Source organism: Cetorhinus maximus, chromosome 9 (genome assembly GCF_964194155.1).
Source record: "Cetorhinus maximus chromosome 9, sCetMax3.hap1.1, whole genome shotgun sequence".
Taxonomy (NCBI): Eukaryota; Metazoa; Chordata; class Chondrichthyes; order Lamniformes; family Cetorhinidae; genus Cetorhinus; species Cetorhinus maximus.
Window position 1 is genome coordinate 60,340,830 of NC_135887.1, and position 21,905 is coordinate 60,362,734.

The 21,905-nt window shown below is 48.9% G+C and overlaps 1 protein-coding gene across 13 annotated transcripts in view; it reads right to left on the bottom strand.

The window, feature by feature from the left end:
• pacsin3 (protein kinase C and casein kinase substrate in neurons 3) overlaps window positions 1-21,905 on the bottom strand; it is a 123,317-nt gene that overhangs the window by 16,066 nt on the left and 85,346 nt on the right. For 8 of the 13 annotated variants that reach the window (XM_078548782.1, XM_078548783.1, XM_078548781.1 and 5 more), the window contains 4 exons: window positions 15,973-16,063; window positions 5,966-6,122; window positions 3,661-3,896; window positions 2,789-2,944 (listed from right to left, as the gene is read on the bottom strand). In XM_078548782.1, the coding sequence (XP_078404908.1) occupies window positions 2,789-2,944; window positions 3,661-3,896; window positions 5,966-6,122; window positions 15,973-16,017 (594 nt within the window). In that variant the 5' untranslated portion in view covers window positions 16,018-16,063. The remainder of the gene's footprint in view (window positions 1-2,788; window positions 2,945-3,660; window positions 3,897-5,965; window positions 6,123-15,972; window positions 16,064-21,905) is intronic. The other 5 variants (XM_078548788.1, XM_078548786.1, XM_078548790.1 and 2 more) reach the window with 1 other exon arrangement.

Below are 21,905 nucleotides of genomic sequence, written 5' to 3' on the forward strand. Positions count from 1 at the left end.
GTTTCACTTTCTGACTGTGTGTGTGTCTCTTTCTCCCCCTCTCTGTGTCTGTCTCCCCATCTCTCTCCCTCCCCCCGTCTCTCGCGCTCTCCCTCCACCCGTCTCTTGCTTGCTCGCTGCCCCCCTAGTCACTCGCATGTTTGACCTCCCCATCACTTGATCGCTCTCTCTCCACGCCGTCTCTCGCCTGCTCTCCCTCTCCGTCTCGCCCTCTCTGTCCCCCCCTTCCCCCCTCATCCACTCCGTCACTCCCTCGCTCCCTCTCCGCCCCCCTCCCCCTCCACTCCCTCTCTCCGGCCCCCACCCCCTCTCTGGACCCCCCCCTCTCCCTCTCTCTGGCACACCACCCCCCCCACTTCTCTCCAGCAGCCCCCTCTCCCTCGCCCCCGCTCCGTCTTCCCACTTCTCCCTCTCCTTGTCTCCTTCTCACTCTGTCTTGCCATCTTCCCGTCTCCATCTCTCCTTCAGCGTCTCCATCTCTCCTTCAGCGTCTCCATCTCTCCTTCAGCGTCTCCATCTCTCCTTCAGCGTCTCCATCTCTCCCTCGCCCCCTCTCCGTCTCACCCTCACTCCATCTCGCTCTCCCTCCCTCTTCCTCGTCTCCGTCTCTCCCTCTCTCCATCTCTCTGTCTCTCCCCTTCCCCCTCTCACCCTCGCTGTCTCCGTATCGCCCTCTCCCCCTCTTTCTCCCTCTTGCCCACTCCAACTGACCCTCGCCGTCTCCGTCTCACGCTCTCTCTCCCCCTCTGTGTCTCGCCCTTGCCATCTCCCTCTCTCCCTCTCTGTCCCTCCCTCCATCTCTCCCTCTCTGTCTCCCTCTCTGCCCTTCCCTCTCTGTCTCCGTCCCCATCTCCCCCCTCCATCTCTCCCTCCTTTTGCCTCTCTCCCCCCCCCATCTCTCTCCACCCCCATCTCTCTCCCCACCCCATCTCCCCCCCTCCAGCTCTCCCTCCCTTTGCCTCTCTGTCCATCTCTCCCCCCTTCCTTGTCACCCTCCCCCTGTGCCTCTCACGCCGTCACCCCTCCCCCCTCCGCCCGCCCGCCCCCTCCGCCCGTCCTCCCCCTCCGCCCGTCCTCCCCCTCCGCCCGTCCGCCCCCTCCGCCCGTCCGCCCCCTCCGCCCGTCCGCCCCCTCCGCCCGTCACCCTCTCTTTCTCGCCGTCTGTCTGTCTGTCGCCCTCTCCTTCTCGCCGCCTGTCTGCCTGTCTGTCGCCCGCTCCTTCTCGCCGCCTGTCTGCCTGTCTGTCGCCCGCTCCTTCTCGCCGCCTGTCTGCCTGTCTGTCGCCCGCTCCTTCTCGCCGCCTGTCTGCCTGTCTGTCGCCCGCTCCTTCTCGCCGCCTGTCTGCCTGTCTGTCGCCCGCTCCTTCTCGCCGCCTGTCTGCCTGTCTGTCGCCCGCTCCTTCTCGCCGCCTGTCTGCCTGTCTGTCGCCCGCTCCTTCTCGCCGCCTGTCTGCCTGTCTGTCGCCCGCTCCTTCTCGCCGCCTGTCTGCCTGTCTGTCGCCCGCTCCTTCTCGCCGCCTGTCTGCCTGTCTGTCGCCCGCTCCTTCTCGCCGCCTGTCTGCCTGTCTGTCGCCCGCTCCTTCTCGCCGCCTGTCTGCCTGTCGCCCGCTCCTTCTCGCCGCCTGTCTGCCTGTCTGTCGCCCGCTCCTTCTCGCCGCCTGTCTGCCTGTCTGTCGCCCGCTCCTTCTCGCCGCCTGTCTGCCTGTCTGTCGCCCGCTCCTTCTCGCCGCCTGTCTGTCGCCCGCTCCTTCTCTCCGCCTGTCTGTCGCCCGCTCCTTCTCTCCGCCTGTCTGTCTGTCGCCCGCTCCTTCTCTCCGCCTGTCTGTCTGTCGCCCGCTCCTTCTCTCCGCCTGTCTGTCTGTCGCCCGCTCCTTCTCTCCGCCTGTCTGTCTGTCGCCCTCTCCTTCTCTCCGCCTGTCTGTCTGTCGCCCTCTCCTTCTCTCCGCCTGTCTGTCTGTCGCCCTCTCCGCCTGTCTGTCTGTCGCCCTCTCCGCCTGTCTGTCTGTCGCCCTCTCCGCCTGTCTGTCTGTCGCCCTCTCCGCCTGTCTGTCTGTCGCCCTCTCCGCCTGTCTGTCTGTCGCCCTCTCCGCCTGTCTGTCTGTCGCCCTCTCCGCCTGTCTGTCTGTCGCCCTCTCCGCCTGTCTGTCTGTCGCCCTCTCCGCCTGTCTGTCTGTCGCCCTCTCCGCCTGTCTGTCTGTCGCCCTCTCCGCCTGTCTGTCTGTCGCCCTCTCCGCCTGTCTGTCTGTCGCCCTCTCCGCCTGTCTGTCTGTCGCCCTCTCCGCCTGTCTGTCTGTCGCCCTCTCCGCCTGTCTGTCTGTCGCCCTCTCCGCCTGTCTGTCTGTCGCCCTCTCCGCCTGTCTGTCTGTCGCCCTCTCCGCCTGTCTGTCTGTCGCCCTCTCCGCCTGTCTGTCTGTCGCCCTCTCCGCCTGTCTGTCTGTCGCCCTCTCCGCCTGTCTGTCTGTCGCCCTCTCCTTGTCTGTCTGTCTGTCTGTCGCCCTCTCCTTCTGTCTGTCTGTCGCCCTCTCCTTCTGTCTGTCTGTCGCTCTCTCCTTCTGTCTGTCTGTCGCCCTCTCCTTCTGTCTGTCTGTCGCTCTCTCCTTCTGTCTGTCTGTCGCTCTCTCCTTCTGTCTGTCTGTTGCTCTCTCCTTCTGCCTGTCTATCGCTCTCTCCTTCTCACTGTCTGTCTGTCGCTCTCTCCTTCTGTCTGTCTGTCTGTCTGTCGCTCTTTCCTTCTCTCTGTTTGTCTGTCGTTCTCTCCTTCTCTCCGTCTGTCTGTCTGTCACTCTGACCTTCTCCACTTCCCGTGAGCTTCTCTCCACGCGCTCCTGCAGTTTATGGAGTTGATCGGGGGACATTGATTGGTCGGCTTTGCCATTGCTTTCACGGGTCCGTGCTGTGCGCTCTTCCTTGCATGCGCTGTGGTAACTGTGTTTGGCCAGCTCCACCTGTGACACAGTGTTAACAGATAACAAACAGTGCAGACCAACAACAGAGAGCTAGACTCAGGGAATTGAATAACTCTGCAATATACAAGTCCAGAGTTCGCTCACGCTCTTACTCTCAACCAGGGAATAAGCTCACAAATTAGCAACATCGCAGCTTTGCTGGTGAGGAGTTCAAAACTCCTCGCTCGGATCGATTTGCTGTGAGCCTCCCGGCTGCACAATACCCAGCAGCCAAGACCAATTGAAACTCATTCTCACATTCCACAGCAAAAAGGGGAACTCGAGAAACCGGCCCGCCCAGTGAGGGGGGGAGCTCGAGAAACCGGCCCGCCCAGTGAGGGGGGAACTTGAGAAACCGGCCCGCCCGGTGAGGGGGGAAACTCGAGAAACCGGCCCGCCCAGTGAGGGGGGAAACTCGAGAAACCGGCCCGCCCAGTGAGGGGGGAACTCGAGAAACCGGCCCACCCAGTGAGGGGGGAAACTCGAGAAACCGGCCCGCCCAGTGAGGGGGGAAACTCGAGAAACCGGCCCGCCCAGTGAGGGGGGAAACTCGAGAAACCGGCCCGCCCAGTGAGGGGGGAACTCGAGAAACCGGCCCGCCCAGTGAGACGGGGTTTGATACGTATAAACAGAGATGATTTCTCCTTCCTTCCAATATGTTGACTAAATCCAGTGAGACAGAATCTGTGATCCACATCAGCCAGTGACAGCCTCACCTCCTTCACCTTTTTGAGCCAGGGTTTTTGTGCCTTGTGGAACTCATCGTCGGCCTCCCTGCTCTCCCTGAAGCCTCCGATCAGCTGTCTGTGAAAGGCCTCCTTCTGCCATTGCTTCACTCTCTCAGAGTCCACAGCCGACAAATGGTTCCGCACCTCGAGGTGAAGATCACTCAATCTGTCTGCAGCCGTCATGAAGGCATGCCAAGCTTTCTCCAGAGTACCGTACTGTGCTCCTGGGGAGGCGGGGAGAGGATGGGCCGGGCGAAAGAGTGGGGCGGGGTGGGCGAGAGGTGCAAATCAAGGTTAGGGTACGGGGAGGATGAAACACTTAAACATGGAAATATTTACACAGGTACTGAAAGTGCATACAACCCAAAATCCAGCAGCGTTCCCCCCCTCCTCCCTGGCTCAGCAGACACCACCCATCTTCATCCAGACTTCACGGACACCCCCCACTCCCCGTCACAACCAGGTGGAACCCCCTCCTCCCGACTGTGCAGCCTGCTCTTCCTCCCCCTCCTCCCAACAGCCAAGAGCCAGAAAAACATCCATTCAAATCCCAATCCTTCAGACTTCAGCAAAAATATCCAGTCTGACATGCCCAGTGCAACACCGAGGGCACAGCACCCTGTCGGAGGGTCGGTGCCGAGGGCACAGCACCCTGTCGCAGGGTCGGTGCCGAGGGAGCTGCACCCTGTCGGAGGGTCGGTGCCGAGGGAGCTGCACCCTGTCGGAGGGTCGGTGCCGAGGGAGCTGCACCCTGTCGGAGGGTCGGTGCCGAGGGAGCTGCACCCTGTCGGAGGGTTGGTGCCGAGGGAGCTGCACCCTGTCGGAGGGTCGGTGCCGAGGGAGCTGCACCCTGTCGGAGGGTCGGTGCCGAGGGAGCTGCACCCTGTCGGAGGGTCGGTGCCGAGGGAGCTGCACCCTGTCGGAGGGTCGGTGCCGAGGGAGCTGCACCCTGTCGGAGGGTCGGTGCCGAGGGAGCTGCACCCTGTCGGAGGGTCGGTGCCGAGGGAGCTGCACCCTGTCGGAGGGTCGGTGCCGAGGGAGCTGCACCCTGTCGGAGGGTTGGTGCCGAGGGAGCTGCACCCTGTCGGAGGGTCGGTGCCGAGGGAGCTGCACCCTGTCGGAGGGTCGGTGCCGAGGGAGCTGCACCCTGTCGGAGGGTCGGTGCCGAGGGAGCTGCACCCTGTCGCAGGGTCGGTGCCGAGGGAGCTGCACCCTGTCGGAGGGTCGGTGCCGAGGGAGCTGCACCCTGTCGGAGGGTCGGTGCCGAGGGAGCTGCACCCTGTCGGAGGGTCGGTGCCGAGGGAGCTGCACCCTGTCGCAGGGTCGGTGCCGAGGGAGCTGCACCCTGTCGGAGGGTCGGTGCCGAGGGAGCTGCACCCTGTCGGAGGGTCGGTGCCGAGGGAGCTGCACCCTGTCGGAGGGTCGGTGCCGAGGGAGCTGCACCCTGTCGGAGGGTCGGTGCCGAGGGAGCTGCACCCTGTCGGAGGGTCGGTGCCGAGGGAGCTGCACCCTGTCGCAGGGTCGGTGCCGAGGGAGCTGCACCCTGTCGGAGGGTTGGTGCCGAGGGCACAGCACCCTGTCGGAGGGTCGGTGCCGAGGGAGCTGCACCCTGTCGGAGGGTCGGTGCCGAGGGAGCTGCACCCTGTCGCAGGGTCGGTGCCGAGGGAGCTGCACCCTGTCGGAGGGTCGGTATAGAGGAAGTGCTGAGGAGGTGGTTATAAAGCCTCTATAACACTATTTGATAAGAGCAGTGAGTTTTGTCTTGTATCCTGATCAACATTATCAACAAAAAAGAACAGATGTGCTGCTCAGTATCTCATCACTCTTTATGGAATTTTACTGCGCACAAGTTGGCTCACATATTACTTACATTACAACAGTGACTACACTTCAAAAGGACTTCACTGTAGAAAATACTTTGGGACTTTCTGAGAAAGTGACATTTCCTGAGTGATAGTGAAAAAGGAGGGGGGGGGGGGGGCGCAAAGTGGGGGAGCGCGCATAGGCAACAGTGACCCCCCACGGGGCAGGAGTGAGTCCCACCCCCATCCCCCCCACAGAGACGGAGCAAGACCCACCATCTTCGGGGAAGGATTGAGCCCTGCCAGGGCTGGGAATGAGCCCCAGGGCTGCTTCCTCTCCCCCTCGCCTAAGCTGACTGAGTTCTCAGGGAGACATACACGCTCCAGGGGTGAAGATACACTGATTGGCAGGGTCCACTTCCTGCCTGTGCTCAGTGGGGTGGGTGTTCCCTGCTGGGGTAAGTGGGTATTCCACTCCGCAGAACATTTACCTTTCTCCACCAGGGTTTTCCATTTCTGCGACCAGCTGGTCAATTTCTGTGCGTACTGCTTCTCAATACGTGCCCGCTCCTGGAAACAGTTGAGCAGCTCACTGCAGAGACGGTGACCGTCATCAAACCGCTTCACCGTTCGCCTATACTGTCCTGGCTTCAGAGAGAGGATAGACACCGTGAGGAGAAACATCACACAGCGGCTGGGTGGGGAGGGGGCGCATCAAACGGTAACCGGGTGTCATGAAACTATTAAATGTATATAATATTTTGGAAAATATTTTTCTTTTAAAATAGAGGTTCAGTCAATGGGTATACCTTAATTGGATTAAAGCCAGCTAGTCTGGGTGCTTTGGTGTGCATTAGTTTTGATATGTAAGAGAGATGGCGTGCATCTGCATTTTTTGAATAAAACATTCAAGAAGTGGGGTGAAAACTTGACGCCTTTCTAACAGATACCAAGCAATATGTTTATATCACTAATAAAATTGGTACTATGAAAGGGGTTTCATTGTTAAAAGGTGAAGGTCAAAGAGGTTGTTCATACAATGAGAATTTATATTCAATTGGGCTGGTAGGTGTAACTCAGTAGTTTTTGGGTGTATAGGCAGAGGCAATGTAAGATCAAAAGGCAGCTGCAAGCCTCCAGCTGGCTCCACAGTGAAAAGAACCTCATTTTGAATTTGTAAGGTGAAAATGCTTTGCCTGGTGTTTGGTTAAGTCGACGGGTTGCCTTAATTGAGATTAGTTTGGGAATTTGTTAAAAGTTATGATAGTAATTTGTAGTCATGTATACGTATATATTTTAACCTGTGTAAATTAATAAAATGTTTCATTTAGTTTAATGTAAAATCTCGAGAACTAGCGGTCTGATTCCTGAGTTTAGAGTTGCTTCTCAAACATAACACTTAAAATTATAGGTTATGACAGTTGTTTAAAGTTTCCCTCTGGGATTTTTAAAAAAATAACTCCGCTTTACCAACTGCATCGGTCAGAACAATTGGGGGCTGTGCCGGGATAAATAATATTTCTAAGTCCTCAATTGGTTAGAAATTGATGAATCTTAAAGCTTACGAGTATGAAAGGCACTTTGAATTCAGGAGCTGGTGAGGTATTTTAGAAGTGGTGAGACTGCAAGATGGCTTTGGTAATTGCTAAGACTTGTCTGGGAGTAGAAGAGATAACTCTGATTGGGTTGGCGAGAATAACCAAAAGTAAGTTAACAGTGTTGGCAGATAAATTACAATTTGGTTTACCTGCAGGAACTAGGAAATCAGATATAATTAAAAGTATAGCACAACATCTACAGTTGGAAGTGAAACCTGATTCCAGTGAGTCACAGCTGGAGGTAGTGAGACTTCAGTTGCAAATGAAAAAGTTTGAATTAGAAGCAAAGGACAGAGAAATGGCTTTTAAAAGGGAATTAGAAATTGTAAAGATAAAGATGGAGCATAGAAGAATGAGGGGAGATTTGATAGAAGTTTACAAAATTATGAGGGGTATAGACAGAGTAAATGCGAGTAGGCTCTTTTCACTTAGATTAGGAGAGATAAACATGAGAGGACATGGCTTTAGGGTGAAAGGAGAAAGGTGTAGGGGGAACATTAGGGGGAACTTCTTCACTCAGAGAGTGGTGAGAGCGTGGAACGAGCTACCATCTGACGTGGTAAATGTGGGCTCACTCTTAAGTTTTAAGAATAAATTGGATAGATACATGGATGGGAGAGGTCTGGAGGGTTATGGACTAGGTACAGGTCAATGGGACGAGTGGAATAATATTTCGGCACAGACTAGAAGGGCTGAATGGCCTGTTTTCTGTGCTGTAGTGTTCTATGGTTCTAAGGAGGAGAGAGAGAGAGAGAGAGAGAGAGAGAGAGAGAGAGAGAGAGAGAGAATTCTAACTGAAAATATTGGCAGTTTACATTTGTACAAGCTCTTCCAAAGTTTGAGGAAAAAGATATTGAAGCATTCTTTATTTCATTTGAGAAGCTAGCTAAACAGATGAAATGGCCCCAGGAATACTGGACATTATCATTACAATCTAAGTTATTAGGTAGGAGGCTTGAGGTATATGCATTGCTTTCAGAAGAAATGTTGGTGAATTATGATGTGGTGAAAAAAGCTATTTTGAGTGCATATGAGTTGGTTTCTGAAGCTTACAGGCAGAAATTTAGCAATATGAGAAAAGAGCCTGGGGAAACTTAACTGTGCTCCTCTCCGCAGATGCTGCCAGACCTGCTGAGTTTTTCCAGGTATTTTTGTTTTTGTCTTGGATTTCCAGCATCTGCAGTTTTGTGCTTTTATCTTAGTGTTTAATTGACTGCCACTTCTCTTCAAGGAATGCCTACCTTGAAGAAGTATTGCTCTTCTCTCCGTCAGGATTTTCATATCTCTCTTTTGCCTTGTTCATCTTCATTGCTTTCCATTACTCTCCTGGTGTTTGACAAGGTGCTTACTAAAACTCGCTTTCACAGCCATATTTCCTTCCTCAGTGACTGTCTCCGTCTCCGGCTTCCCCCACGTGGATTTCAACTGAAATTCCATCCCTCATGTTTTGAACCCACCCAGGATTACAGGCATCTCCGGGACATACAACGCTCCTCGGACTGCTGTTCTCGTCGCATTCTGAGATCCACACTCAGTGCCATGCGCCGCCATATGAATACACACGACCTCTCCCTCCAGCAACACCGCCGCACCCTTTTGCAAAGCTGCGCGGCACGCAGTTCATTTTATTCTTCGTCTCATCCGACGCCTCAACAAGAAACTTTTTCTATTTCTCTCAAGTGCTAAGGAACGCAAGCTCCAACAACTCATCGACACCAACACCCATCCAGGACCCTCCACCCCTGCCTGTCCCTCTGTCCCCATCCCGTCTTCCAATCCCAGCCCCGGCCGTGTATTCACCATACCCGCTGATCTTCTCCTCTCCGACGCTGAACGTTAAGTGCTCAGCAAAGGACTTAGTTTCATACCCTTACACCCTCATCTCAATGAATTTCGGGCTCGGCACGATGCTGAACTCTTCTTCCGCCGCCTTCGTCTCCGTGCTCACTTCTTTGGGCAGGAGTCCTCTCCCCATTCAACGGATCCTTTTACCCACCTCCAATAACTCCCTCCACCTGGACCCCTCCCTCTGGATTCTTACCTTCTCTTGATCTTTTCATTGAGAATTGTCGGCGTGACATTAGTCGTCTCAATTTCTCTGCTCCTCTCACCCACTCTAACCTGTCTCTCTCTGAACTTGCTGCACTCCGTTCTCTCAGGTCCAACCCTGACATTGTCATCAAACCCGCTGACAAGGGCGGTGCTGTTGTTGTCTGGCGCACTGACCTCTACCTCGCAGAGGCTGAGCGTCAACTCGCAGACAGTTCCTCCTACCTCCCCCTGGATCATGACTCCACCACTGAACATCAAGCCATTGTTTTCAGGACTGTTACTGACCTCATCTCCTCTGGAGATCTTCCTTCCACAGCTTCCAACCTGACAGTCTCCCAACCTCGGACGGCCCGCTTCTACCTCCTACCCAAAATCCACAAACAGGACTGTCCCGGCAGACCGATCGTGTCAGCCTGTTCCTGCCCCACGGAACTCATTTCTTGCTATCTTGACTCCATTCTCTCTCCCCTTGTCCAGTCCCTTCCCACCTACATCCATGATTCCTCTGACACCCTACATCATATCAACAATTTCCAGTTCCCTGGCCCCAACCGCCTCCTCTTCACCATGGACGTCCAATCCCTCGACACCTCCATCCCCCACCAGGATGGTCTAATGGCTCTCCGATTCTTCCTCGAACAGAGGCCCAAACAATCCCCATCCACCACTACTCTCCTTCGTCTAGCTGAACTTGTTCTCACACTGAACAATTTCTCCTTAAACTCCTCTCATTTCCTCCAAATAAAAGGTGTGGCTATGGTACCCGCATGGGCCCCAGCTATGCCTGTCTCTTTATGGGGTATGTGGAACATTCCTTGTTCCAGTCCTACTCTGCCCCCTCCCACAGCTCTTTCTCCGGTACATCAATGATTACTTCGGTGCTGCTTCATGCTCTTGTCTGGATCTGGAAAAATTTATTAATTTTGCTTCCAATTTCCACCCCTCCATCATTTTCACATGGTCCATCTCTGACACTTCCCTTCACATCCTTGACCTCTCTGTCTCAATTTCTGGTGATAGACTGTCCACCAATATTCATTACAAGCCTACCGACTCCCACAGCTACCTCGACTAAAGCTCCTCACACCCCGCTTCCTGTAAGGACTCCATCCCATTCTCTCAGTTCCTTCGCCTCCGTCGCATCTGTTCTGATGATGTCACTTTCAAAAACAGTTCCTCTGACATGTCCTCCTTCTTCCTTAACCGAGGTTTTCCACCCACGGTGGTTGACAGGGCCCTTAACTGTGTTCGGCCCATCTCCCGCGCATCCGCCCTCACACCTTCTTCTCCCATCCCCCTTGTCCTCACTTATCACCCCACCAGCTTCCGCATTGAAAGGATCATCCTCCGCCATTTCCGCCAACTCCAGCATGATGCCTCCACCAAACACATCTTCCCTCTACCCCGCCCGGCGGCATTCCACAGGGATCGTTCCCTCCGGGACACCCAGGTCCACTCCTCCATCACCCCCTACACCTCAACCCCCTCCCACAGCACCTTCCCATGCAACCGCAGAAGGTGCAACACCTGCCCCTTTACTTTCCCTCTCCTCACCGTCCAAGTGCCCAAACACTCCTTTCAAGTGAAGCAGCATTTCACTTGCACTTCCCTCAATTTAGTCTACTGCATTCGTTGCTCCCAATGCGGTTTCCTCTACATTGGAGAGACCAAACACAGACTGGGTGACCGCTTTGCAGAACACCTTCGGTCTGTCCGCAAGCATTACCCAGACCTCCCTGTCGCTTGCCATTTCAACACTCCACCCTGCTCTCATGCCCACATGTCCATCCTTGGCTTGCTGCATTGTTCCAGTGAAGCTCAACGCAAACTGGAGGAACAGCACCTCATCTTCCGACTAGGCACTTTACAGCCTTCCGGACTGAATATTGAGTTCAACAATTTTAGATCATGAACTCTCTCCTCCATCCCCACCCCCTTTCCGATTTCCACCCCCCCTTTTTTTCCCAATAATTTATATAGATTTTTCTTTTCCCACCTACTTCCATTATTTTTAAATGTATTTCCACCCATTGTTTTATCTCTACCTTTTAGCCTTTTTTGATTCCTTCACCCCACTCCACCCCCACTAGGGCTTTCTGTACCTTGCTTGTCCTGCTTTCCACCCTTAATTAGCACATTCCTCAGATAATATCACCACCTTCAACACCTCTTTGTCCTTTTGTCTGTGACATCTTTTGGTTATCTCCACCTATCACTGGCCCTCTATCCAGCTCTACTTGTCCCACCCCCCCCTTAAACTAGCTTATATTTCACCTCTCTTCTATTTTTACTTAGTTCTGTTGAAGGGTCATTCGGTCTCAAAATGTTAACTGTGCTCCTCTCCACAGATGCTGCCAGACCTGCTGAGTTTTTCCAGGTATTTTTGTTTTGGGGAAACTTATATTGAGTTTGAAATAGTAAAACAAAGTAATTTTGACCGGCGGATGCGGGCGTTAAAAATAGAAACAACCTATGCAGCTCTTAGGGAAGTCATTCTTTTGGAAGAATTTAACGATTCAATCCCTTCGGTAGTGAGTACTCACGTGGAGGAACAGAGGGTTGATTCTGTAAGACAAGCAGCAGAGAAAGCTGATGATTATGAGTTAGTTCATAGCGCTAAACCTTTTTTCCGTCACCCTTTCAAATTGGAAAAGGATGAAAAGGCTGGGGGGGTTGGTGGGGAAGGTGAAAGGAAGGCAAGTAGTCAGGGAAGAGGAGTAGCTGGAAGTTCCCAGGAAGTTTTTTCTCAGAACAAAAAGGAAGGTGCTGAAGGTAGAAGTGACATTCAAAAATTGAGGGGTTTTCATTGTAATAAAGTGGGGCACATGAAGTCAGTGTGTTGGAGGTTGCAGGGAAAATCTATAGGAATTATTGGGGTACAGAAAAGTTCTGGAAGTAAAAGTACTATGGGTTCTGAGGTTCAGGCACAGGAGAAACCAGGTGAAACAGGGAGAATCAGTGAAAGGTAAAGAAGTGGGAATGTGTTCAGAGTTTACTCAAGAGAATTCTGAGGAGCAGGTTATAGAAATGTTTAAAGACTTTGTATGTGTGGGAAAGTCTTTCCATGTGTATGGGTGGAGTAACTAAACATGTTAAAATATTAAGAGACGCAGGGGCCAGTCAATCCTTAATGTTGTGGGATAGTGACATTTGTTGTTCAGAGGGAGCATTGCAGGAGCAGGTAATAATTGTGGGGTTCATGGAGATGCTAAATCCATTGTGGAAGGTAAATTTAAAGAGCAGAAGGAAGACGGGTGAAGTTATAGTTGGAGTGGTGGAAAAATGCTCATTGCAGGGGTTCAAGTTATTCTGGGTAATGATATAGCTGGATCGCAAATGTGGCTGATGCCTAGGGTAGTTGAGCTGCCTGTAGAAGTGTTTTCAATAGAAGTGCTACAGGAAGAACATCCTGGATTATTTCCTGACTGTGTTATAACGGGATCAAAGGCCCATCGGGAAGAACAAAATAAACAAGATAAGCAGGCAGTTCAAAGGCAAGAAGAAGGTGTTGAAATCCAATTAGCTGGCATAGTATTTGATAATATTGTTCAGGAGGAAGGAATACAGGACAGTTCAGTTTAAGTGTTTAACTCAAAGAGGTTAGTGGAGTTACAGAAAAATGATTTTCAATTAAAACAGTTATATCATAAAGCTTATTCAGAAACTGAAGCAAAATGTATTCCAGTTATTAATATATTCATTCAAAGATAATGAGAAAGTGGAGGTCAGGTCATGTCTGAGTAAATGAAAGCTGGATGGAGATGCATCAGATTGTTATCCCATTAGCGTATAGAAATGAGATTCTGAGGATTGCTCATGAAATTCCAATGGGGGGACATTTAAGAATTAGGAAAACACAGGAAAAGATAGAGGGTTTTTTTTGACCAGGATTGCATAGGGATGTCGGCAAATTCTGTAGAACCTGTCATATATGTCAAATAACAGGAAAATCACAAGCAGTGATTAAGCTGACGACTTTAATTCCAATACCAGCATTTGAAGAACCTTTTACCAGGGTCATGATTGGTTGTGTAGGACCCCTCCCTAAGACTAAAAGTGGAAGTCAGTATTTATTAACAATAATGGGTGCGTCTAATTGGTTTCCTGAAGTGATACCTTTAAGAAGTATTACAAATAAGAGGATTGTGGAAGAGTTAATTACATTTTTCACAAGATATGGTTTACCTAAAGAAGTACAATCAGATCAGGGGTCAAATTTCATATCACAGCAAGTGATGAAAGTGAAAGCAGATAAAAGCGGCTAAAATTCGCAGCTTTGTTTCTGAAGATAAAGTATTAGTTTTGTTACCAGTATTAGAGGATTCATTAAATGCAATATTTAGTGGACCTTACAGGATTGAAAAGAAATTGAGTGAAGTAAATTATTTAATAAATACTCCAGATAGAAGAAAGAAGCAGAGAGCGTGTCATGTAAATATGCTTAAAAAGTATTTTGACAGGGAAGAGGATCAAAAAGAGGTTTTAGTGATGGTGGATGATGAGAAACAGGTAGAAGTGCAGGACCCTGAAATTGATTTTCCTCTAATCAAATTGGAAAATTTAAATGCAATGTTGAGTTACCTTCCAAGCTAGTGTCAAAGTAATTTGGAAAAGCTATTGCAGTCACAGAAGCCTATTTAAGGAAATAAGTTGGGAAAGACACATTTAGCTTTACAAGATGTATGTATAGAAATATCATTTTCAATAACCTTATAGATTAAATCCGGCAAAATTATCACACGTACAAAAAGAAATTGATTTCATGCTTCAAAATGAGATCATTGAGTCTAGTTGCAGTAACTGGAGTTCACCTATTGTACTGGTACCGAAACCAGATGGAACACAGGCTGTGTGTGGACTATCGAAAGGCGAATGCGGTAACAAAAACGGATTCATATCCCATACCACGGTTGGAGGATTGCATTGAGAAAGTGGGACAATTGAAATTTATCACCAAGATTGACTTGCTGAAAGGACATTGGTGGTTACCATTGTCGGACAGAGCAAAGGAGATATCAACTTTCATAACGCCAAGTCGTCTATATCAGTTTAAAGTCATGCCATTTGGTATGAAGACTGCACCTGCGACATTTCAAAGACTGATAAACAAAGTAATTGCAGGTCTAAGCAATTGTGCGGTTTATATTGATGATTTAATTGTTTTCAATCAGACGTGGAAGGAGCATTCAAAGCATCTGGAAGAATTATTTATTCGACTACAAGAAGCTAATTTGGTGATGAACTTGGCTAAAAATGAATTTGCAAAACCGCAAGTTACACATCTAGGCCACACCATTGGACATGGTAAGGTGGCTCCGAGAGATGTGAAAGTCAAGGCCATCGTGGATTTCTCAGTGCCTACAACAAAACGAGAAGTTTTGAGATTTCTGGGCATGAGTGGGTTTTACAGGAAATTTGTATCAAATTTTAGCCGAGTGGTTGCTCCACTGGCTGAACTATTAAAAAAGAACAAGAAGTTTCAATAGACACTGGAGAGTCAGAAGTCATTTGATAGTTTGAAAACTGTATTAACTATGACACCAGTGTTGGCAGTGCCCAATTATGCCAAGCAATTCAACTTGGCCGTTGACGCAAGCGATATAGGCATTGGGGCTGTCCTGTTATAAGATGACGACACTGGAATTGAAAAACTGATATTTTTCACAGAAGCTGAATGTACAACAGAGAAGATATTCAATGATCGAGAAAGAGACTTTGAGTTTGGTGTTAGCGTTGCAGCATTTTAAAATTTATGTTGCAAACAATTCATCAGAAACAATTGTTTATACAGACCATAATCCTTTGAAGTTTCTGGACAAATTTCAAGACAAAAGTGCAAGGCTTTTCAGATGGAGTCTATTGCAACCATTTAATCTACATATTATACATGACGGTTCATTTTTCGATAAGGAGGGGGATGTCATGAAGCTATTAATGTATATAATATTTTGGAAAATATTTTTCTTTTAAAATAGAGGTTTAGTCTGTGGATATGTCTTAACTGGATTAAAGCCAGCTGGTCTGGGTGCTTTGATATATACTAGTTGTGATATGTAAGAGAGATGGCGTGCATTTGCATTTTTTGAATAGAGCATTCAAGAAGTGGGGTGAAAACTTGATGCCTTTCTAGCAGATACCAAGCAATATGTTTATATTACTAATAAAAAGGGGTTTCATTGTTAAAAGGTGAAGTTCAAAGAGGTTGTTCTTACAATGAGAATTTATATTCAATTGGGCTGGTAGGTATAACTCAGTAGTTTTTGGGTGTATAGGCAGAGGCAATGTAAGATCAAAAGGCAGCTGCAAGCCTCCAGCTGGCTCCACAGTGAAAAGAACCTCATTTTAAATTTGTAAGGTGAAAATGCTTTGCCTGGTGTTTGGTTAAGTCAATGGGTTGCTGTTGCCTTAATGGAGATTAGTTTGGGAATTTGTTAAAAGTTATGATGGTAGTAATTTGTAGCCATGTGTACGTATATATTTTAACCTGTGTAAATTAATAAAATGTTTAATGTAAAACCTCGAGAACTCGCGGTCTGATTCCTGAGTTTAGAGTCGCATCCCAAACATAACACTTAAAATTATTGGTTATGACAGTTGTTTAAAGTTTCACTCTGGGATTTAAAAAAAAATAGCTCCGCTTTACCAACTGCATCGGTAATAACACCAGGAGGGGGGACATCACAGGGGAACCAGGACGGGGGACGTCACAAGGAAACTGTTGAGGGTGGGGAGCATTACAGTGGAGCCAGGAGAAGCAACATTTTGGGCGTGGGGTGTAGCACATTGCAATGGACATGGCAGAGAAGCGTATGTGGGTATACGAAGGGTGTGAGGGCAGGGTCACTGACCTCCCAGAAGCTCTCGGCTGTTCCATCGTCCCTTGCCACTGACATGGCCGTTACTCCCTTACAGCACAGAATTTTGGCGGCTTTAGTTCTGCTAAAAAAAGGAATGTGCAGTTAATGGCAAGGCAAGTCTGATGGGTGTTCACACAAGCAGCTTGCCTGTCCAGTCTCAGGGAGGGTCTTCACCCAGTGTCCTGGGAAGCTATAGGTTGGCAGAGAGTGGCAGGAATCTCAGCTTCCAGTAGCACTCCCAGTGACACAGTGCAGAGAGGTTGTGGGGAAAGGGAGATGCTGAATCTCACAGCTAACAGGATGCTGAATCTCACAGGCTGACTGCTGGAACTATATTTTAGAAAACTGCTTGGGGAAAACATAGTTTTAATCAATTACAGGTTACACATGTAATGTGAATAAATTTTGCATGGTGCTGGAGTGAGTTCTGGGTGAACTGAAACTGGTTTGATCATATTCTGTGACCATTTTGAGAAGTGTAGATGAACAGAGACACCTTGGTGGCCATGTTCACAAATCCAGAACACATTAATCAGGTGTTAAAAAAGCAGATGAGTTAATTTAGTTTATAAAAAGAATAGAATATTAAAGCAAAGAGATCATGCTGGAACTTTATCAATCACTGGTTAGATGTCAGCTGAAATATTGTGGATAATTCTGGGCACCAGACTTCAGGAAAGAAGGAAATAGCTTAGAAAGGGACAGAGGAGGTTTACCAGAATGTCACTGTTGATGAAGGACTTCAGTGATGAGGTGAGATTAGAAACGTTCAGACTGTTCTCCTTGGAACAGAGAAGATTAAGAGATGACCTAATCGGGGTTAAGATAAGCTTTGGTAGAGTGGGGAGAGAAAAATGATTCCCTCTGATGATCAATGATGGATCAATAGTTTGAGGTCAATGATTCAACATCATTGAAAAAATTCAGAGGTAGATGAGAAGTTTGTTTCACTGAGTTGTCGGGATCTAGAAAACTCAAAATGAAGAGCTGGTGAAAGGTCATTCTATAATTTTAAAAGGTAATCGTGAATAAGGAACTTGAAGAGTTATGGACAAACATTGGGCATACAGAATATGCATGACTGCTCTTTCAAAGGGCCAACACATGGTATAATGGGCTGTATAGCCTCCTGTGCAGTAAGTTTCTAAGAGGACCATTTGGTCACATTAATAAAGGTGGAGACACGAAATCTAGAGCAGCCAGTGACAGACAGAGGCGGTAGGAAGGAGACAGGGACACAAACACTAAATACTGTAGTGATGGAAATCTGAAATATAAAAAAACGAGAAATACTCTGCATCTGTGGAGAGGGAAACAGAGTTAACATTTCAGGTCAATGTTCTTTCATTACATCCCAATAATGTTAGAGATCTAACCGGTTTTAAATAAGCACAGAAACAGGGAAAGGGGTCATGGAAAACATGTCTGTGATAGGGTGCAAGGCAGGACTGATTAAACAACTGAAGGGATGATGGTGCAAGACAAAAGGAGATAGTAGTGGGAAAGATAAACAAAAAGAGATGCCCAGAGGAGGTGTAAATGGCAACAACAGAACCATTACCAACTGCTTCTGTCCAAAATAATGGGGGCAGAGGTCCTGATTTGGAATTGTTGAAATCAGTGTTGAGCTGATTGGAAAGAATCGAAGGACAACAGGAAGAAGCAGGGACTTACATCTTGGCCCAGAGCAGCGGGTAATACCAGTTTACCTCTTCCTCCGTACCATTATTGATGTATGGAATAAGCAACACAAGAACAGTAAATGTAGAGTCTTCCTCAACTGCTAACACCCATTCTCCCAGCTCTCCAACGCCCACTCCCACACTGACTGCTAGAATGATTCTAGGCTAATGCTCTGAGGACATAGGTTCAAATCCCACCACAGCAGCTGGTAGAATTTAATTTCAATTAATTAATAAATCGGGAATTATAAGCTGTGGTTGACTCTTAACTGCCCTCTGAAAAGCTCCTCAGTCATATCAAACAGCCACAGAAAAGTTGAAGAATGAAACCGGACAGGCCACCTGGCATCAACCTAGGCGCCAGAAACAACGGCACACCTAACCCTGTCAACCCTGCAAAGTGCTTCTTACTAACATCTGGGGGCTTGTGCCAGAATTGGGAGAGCTATCCTATAGACTAGTCAAGCAACAGCCTGACATAATCATACTCACAGAATCATACCTTACAGATCATGTCCTAGACACCACCATCATCATCCCTGGGTTATCCTGTCCCACCAGCAGGATAGACCATCAGAAGTGGCTGCACCATGATTTATTGTCGAATGGGAGCTGCCCTGATAGTCCTCAACATCAACTCCGGACCCCATGAAGTCTCAGGGCATCAGGTCAAACATGGGCAAGGAAACCTCCTGCTGATTACCACGTACTGTCCTCCCTCAGCTGATGAATCAGTGCTCCTCCATGTTGAACACCAGTTGGAGGAAGCACTGAGGGTGGCAAGGGCGCAGAATGTACTTTGGGTGGGGGACTTCAATGTCCATCACCAAGAATGGCTCGGTAACACCACCACAGACCGAGCTGGCCGTGTCCTAAAGGACATAGCTGCTAGACTGGATCTGCGGCAGATGGTGAGGGAACCAACAAGAGGGAAAAACATACTTCACCTTGTCCTCATCAACCCGCCTGTCGCAGATACATCTGTCCATCACAGTATCGGTAGGAGTGACCACTGATACAAAGTCCCATCTTCACATTGAGGATACCCTCCATCGTGTTGTGTGGCACTACCACCGTGCTAAGTGAGATAGATTTCAAACAGATCTCAAACTCGAGACTGGGCATCCATGAGGCGCTGTGGGCCATCAGCAGCAGCAGAATTGTACTTGAACACAATCTGTAACCTCATGGCCTGGCATATCCCCCACCATTACCACCAAGCCAGGGGATCAACCCTGGTTCAATGAAGGGTGCAGGAGGGCATGCCAGGAGCCAGGCATACCTAAAAATGAGGCAGCAACCTGGTGAAGCTACAACACAGGACTGCTTGTGTGCCAAACAGCATAAGAAGCAAGTGATAGGCAGAACTAAGCAATCCCACAACCAACGGATCAGATCTAGGCTCTGCAGTCTTGCCACATTCAGTCGTGAATGGTGATGGGCAATTAAACAACTAACAAAAGGAGGAGGCTTCATAAATATCTCCATCCTCAATGGTGGGGGAGCCTAGGACATCAGTGCAAAAGACAAGGCTGAAGCATTTGCTACAATCTTCAGCCAGAAGTGCTAAGTTATGTGATCCATCTCGGCCTCCTCTGGAGGTCCCCAGCATCACAGATGCCGGTCTCCAGCCAATTCGATTCACTCCACGTGATATCAAGAAATGGCTGAAGGCAGTGGATAGTGCAAAGGCTATGGGCCCTGACAATATTCCGGCAATAGTACTGAAGGCTTGTGCTCCAGAGCTTGCTGCTCCCCTAGCCAAGCTGTTCCAGGACAGCTACAACACTGGCATCGACCCAGCTATGTGGTAAATTGCCCAGGTATGTCCTGTACACAAAAAACATGATAAATCCAACCCCACTAATTACCACCCCATCAGTTTACTCTCGATCATCAGTAAAGTAATGGAAGGTTCATCGAGAGTGCTATCAAGCGTCACTTGCTTAGCAATAACCTGCACACTGACGCCCAGTTTGGGTTCTACCAGGGTTACTCAGCTCCTGACCTCATTACAGCCTTGGTCGAAACATGGACAAAAGAGCTGAACTCCCAAGGTGAGGTGAGAGTGACTGTCCTTGACATCAAGGCCACATTTGACCGAGTGTGGCATCAAGGAGCCCCAGCAAAACTGGAGTCAATGGGAATCAGGGGGAAAACTCTGCTGGTTGGAGTCATACCTAGCACAAAGGAAGATGGCTGTGGTTGTTGGAGGTCAATCATCTCAGTCCCAGGACATCACTGCAGGAGTTCTTCAGGATAGCGTCCAAGGCCCAACCATCTTCAGCTGCTTCATCAATGACCTTCCTTCCATCATGATGTCAGAAATGGGGATGTCCGCTGATGATTGCGCAATGTTCAGCACCATTCACGACTCCTCAGATACTAAAGCATCCATATCCATATGCAACAAGATCTGGGCAACATTCAGGCTTGGGCTGATGAGTAGCAAGTAACATTTGCACCATACGAGTGCCAGGCAATGACCATCTCCAATAAGAGAGAGTCTAACCATTGCCCCTTGACATTCAATGGCGTTATCATCGCTGAATCCCCCACTACCAACATCCTGGGGGATACCATTGACCAGAAACTGAACTGGACTAACCATATGAATACTTTACGGCTCCAATAACAGTCAAGAAGCTCCACACCATCCAGGACAAAGCAGCCACTTGATTGGCGCCCCCCCCACCATCCTCCACCTTACACATTCACCCCCTCCATCACTGACGCACAGTGGCAGCAGTGTGTACCATCTTTCACTGTCGCTGGTGTAAAGAACATATTTTTATTTTTTCTTGGACTGTGGCTTTAAGATTGGACTGTGGCTTTAAAAACTACAATGGCTGCAGTTTAAAAGAGATGTTCACTGGGGCAGGAAGAAGAAAATCTACAATGTTGCTATCTCCTGGAACAGTGTTTGCCAGGTTGGACAGAATAGTGCTGGAAAGGAGACCTGGTTTAAGACCTAGCGACAGCGTTTTGATTGGCTCCTGACCAAGTGGCCAGGTTTTGTGTGAGGATAGTGCAGTATATCAGCTCCTAGCCTGAAATGAGAAAAGATCTGAAACCTCTCTCAGTAATCCTGCCATAGTAGCTAGCTGGCTATTCCTCACATCGTTGTATCCTGCTTTCTTTGAGAAACCCCTGTAAGGAGGAAAAGTGGGAAAATCACCAGCAGAGGCATTAAAAGCAAGTTTCAACCAGAAAACCACAGACTGCAAGTGCTGGGAAACTATCTCGTGTCAGCCACAATAACCCGCAAGGAAGTTGAGGAAAAGCAATCAAAGTTAATCCATCTAATCCTGAACTCCGGATTGGTGCTATGGAACTGTTTTATCTCACCCTTAAAATCCAGGTTTTGTGGGTCGTGTGTGTGTGTGTGTGTGTGTGTGTATTTGTGTATAGGGGTTTAAGAAGGGGTAGAGTTTAAGTTATCGAGTTTAAAGTTAGCAGCTCACATTTCTTTATTTTGCCACTGGTTACAGTCAATTTGTTTAATAAACAGTTATTTACTTGTTAAGTTTACAAACCTGATGTTCGTATTCTGTTAACCTAAATTAAACAGTTAGGTAGAATTGGGGCAATTTGGTGGTCTGATTAAACTTTTTTTCGTGACACATTTGTCACGGCTCGGGGAGCAGTGGGACTTGATATTACAGCGCACTATCCCCAGCGAGTCGTGACGCTGGGTCAAAATCCTGGAACTCCCTTCCTAACAGCACTGTGGGTGTACAGCGGTTCAAGGCGGCAGCTCACCACCACTTTCTCCAGGGCAATTAGGGATGGGCAATAAATGTTGACCCAGCCAGTGATGCCAAAATCCTGAGAGAGAATTAAAAAAGTCAGTTATCCATTCACTCACTCAGAGTGTAGGCTGACTGTTCCCTGACATACTGGACCCAGCCTGTACCTTCCTCCGCTCAGGGCTCAGTTTTACCACTGCCAACAGTAACTCCCACTTATCCAACACTTGGAAGGTGGGGAAAAATCATGAAGCTCTTTACAGGAGCGATTATAAAACAAACGGCAGCACATGGCCGCTGGGATCATTCCATCTACGAAAGACGATGGACATGCAGCAAACAATCCATTTCAGATGTGGTGTATGGGCACCTTTGCCAATGGCTGTGAAGGCCAATACTTGAGAGGCCACAAGTGCCACACATGAAGCTGCCAGGTATCACTGTGGGTTGTTGTTTTCGGTATTGGCATCTGTTGCTAAGCCATTGCAGCTAC